This window comes from Sus scrofa, chromosome 9 (assembly GCF_000003025.6).
Source record: "Sus scrofa isolate TJ Tabasco breed Duroc chromosome 9, Sscrofa11.1, whole genome shotgun sequence".
Lineage (NCBI taxonomy): Eukaryota > Metazoa > Chordata > Mammalia > Artiodactyla > Suidae > Sus > Sus scrofa.
The window spans coordinates 5,588,015-5,590,500 of record NC_010451.4 but is presented as its reverse complement, the minus strand read 5'-3'; the positions used below and the strand labels follow the sequence as shown (position 1 = coordinate 5,590,500).

Here is a 2,486-nt window from a genome sequence, read left to right as displayed (position 1 = left end):
CACGCTATTTACACTTGCTGTAGAACAAGGTCAAGTCCATCTCACTAAAGGGATAGAGTAAATGATTTGCCTGCAGCTCCTACTTCCAAGATCTGAAATCAGATCTGGAAAATTCCAAAGCACAGACGGCGCCTACTCTTCCGTGTTCAAATAGGCTCAAGATGTAGAAGGCAGAGCTTCTTACATGCTTCTTTCCTTGAGATGCCTCTGTTATACACAGGAATACCTTCCCCTAGGAGCCTGTAGACTCTGAAGAAAAATATTTCTACATCTTCTTTCTAGCTATACATCTCCCCTTTAGGCAGCTGCTCTGGACCGAGTGTTTCCCTGCCCCAGTAATCGTCTAGGCTTAATGTGGGTCCTCACTGACTATTACCTTTCTCCTTCCTTGGGGGACCCTCTCCACTCCCGGAATCTCATCCTCGTATTCAGCCACGAAGAAGGCAGAAAGCCCTGGCAGGGATCTACCTTCCGGCAGACACACAAACTGAGCTCCAGGGACCAGCTCTCTCACCTGTCGGAATTCACTTTCTTACACCCTCTGGAAAGTCTCTCTTCTCCACCAGCCCACATCTGCTTTGCGATTTTGGCCTACAGACTAAACATTGCAGTTCATCCAGTAACTAAGCTGGTCCCACGATTAAGCTGTGACATAGATTCTGGGTAGTTCCATCTAGAGTCCCAGAGTCTGTCATTGTACCTTTCAGCATCAATATGTCTCTTATCACGGAACCTTCACTCTGAATTCTGCTAATAGGATTTGGTGAAATACACGGCACCAACTTAGAGTTAAATGACTAGTCACATGCTTGTCTTTAGGTCATTTTCACTGGGGAAAGAACCTTACTCATAGAATTCATGTTGCATAAAGACACTCACATTTAAGTAAAAAATATTTGGCTTGTGCTTGGTAAACTTGTGGACGCCATATGTTTAATAACATGGCATGACATTCTATGCTTTGAAGAAAATTTAGACTCTTCTCGTCAATGATTCCATTCAATTTATAGGACCTAATACTCTTGTTTTTTATTTAAAAAAAAATTCTACTGCATTTCAGGGCATGAGTGAGAAGGTTCATTTACATTTAGCCATGCTCACTTTTCATAATGTCTGCTCAGAACCCAGCTCCTTCCAGCTCACTGGCATCCCGGGACTGGAGGCCCTGCACATCTGGCTCTCCATCCCCTTTGGCTCCATGTACCTGGTGGCCGTGGTGGGGAATGTCACCATTCTGGCTGCGGTAAGAGTGGAGCATGGCCTGCACCAGCCCATGTACTTCTTCCTGTGCATGCTGGCCGTCATTGACCTGGTTCTGTCCACTTCCACCATGCCCAAACTGCTGGGCATCTTCTGGTTTGGTGCTGGTGACATTGGCTTGGACACCTGCTTGGCTCAAATGTTCCTCATCCACTGCTTTGCCACGGTTGAGTCAGGCATCTTCCTTGCCATGGCTTTTGACCGCTACATAGCCATCTGTGACCCACTACGTCATACAACGGTGCTCACTCATGCTGTGGTGGGACGTTTGGGGCTAGCCGCCCTTTTCCGGGGTGTTCTCTACATTGGACCCCTGCCTCTGATGATCCGCCTGCGGCTACCTCTTTACAAAGCCCGAGTCATCGCCCACTCTTACTGTGAGCACATGGCTGTGGTCACCTTGGCCTGTGGTGACAGCAGGGTCAACAATATCTACGGGCTGGGCATTGGCTTTCTGGTCTTGATCCTAGACTCAGTGGCCATTGCTGCCTCCTATGTGATGATTGGCAGGGCTGTTATGGGGCTGACTACTCCCGAGGCCAGGCTTAAGACGCTGGGCACCTGTGGTTCTCACATCTGTGCTATCCTGATCTTCTATGTTCCCACTGCTGTTTCTTCCCTCATTCACCGATTTGGTCACCAGGTGCCTCCTCCCATCCACACCTTGCTGGCCAACTTCTACCTCCTCATTCCTCCAATCCTCAATCCCATTGTCTATGCTGTTCGCACTAAGCAGATCCGAGAGAGAATTCTCCAGATCCTGAACATAGGAACCAAGATCAGATGACTGATATTTCCTTCTCTTAAATAAGCTCATGGAGAAAGTATTTTTTTCTTAATGATTTAAAAAAAATTTTTTTTTGTCTTTTTGCCATTTTCTTGGGCTGCTCCCGTGGTATATGGAGGTTCCCAGGCTAGGGGTCGAATTGGAGCTACAGCCGCTGGCCTACACCACAGCCACAGCAATGTGGGATCCGAGCTGCGTCTGTGACCTACACCACAGCTCACGGCAACGCTGGATCCTTAACCCACTGAGCAAGGTCAGGGATCGAACCTGCAACCTCATGGTTCCTCGTCGGATTCGTTAACCACTGCGCCATGACGGGAACTCCGGAGAAAGTAGATAGGGTGGCAGCTTCCCATTTGAAAACGTCAAGCAGTCTGACATGTTAAGCCCTGTGTTCTCTGGGTTTTGTAATTCCAAAGCAATGCAAAAAAAAAAAAAT

The 2,486-nt window shown here is 47.8% G+C and overlaps 1 protein-coding gene across 1 annotated transcript; it reads left to right on the top strand.

Annotated features, from left to right (window-relative positions):
* Positions 675-2,147, top strand: LOC100516094 (olfactory receptor 52M1-like). Its single transcript, XM_003129576.2, has one exon. It carries the CDS (start codon positions 1,064-1,066, stop codon positions 2,045-2,047), a length of 984 nt encoding a protein of 327 aa, XP_003129624.2. The 5' UTR covers positions 675-1,063; the 3' UTR covers positions 2,048-2,147.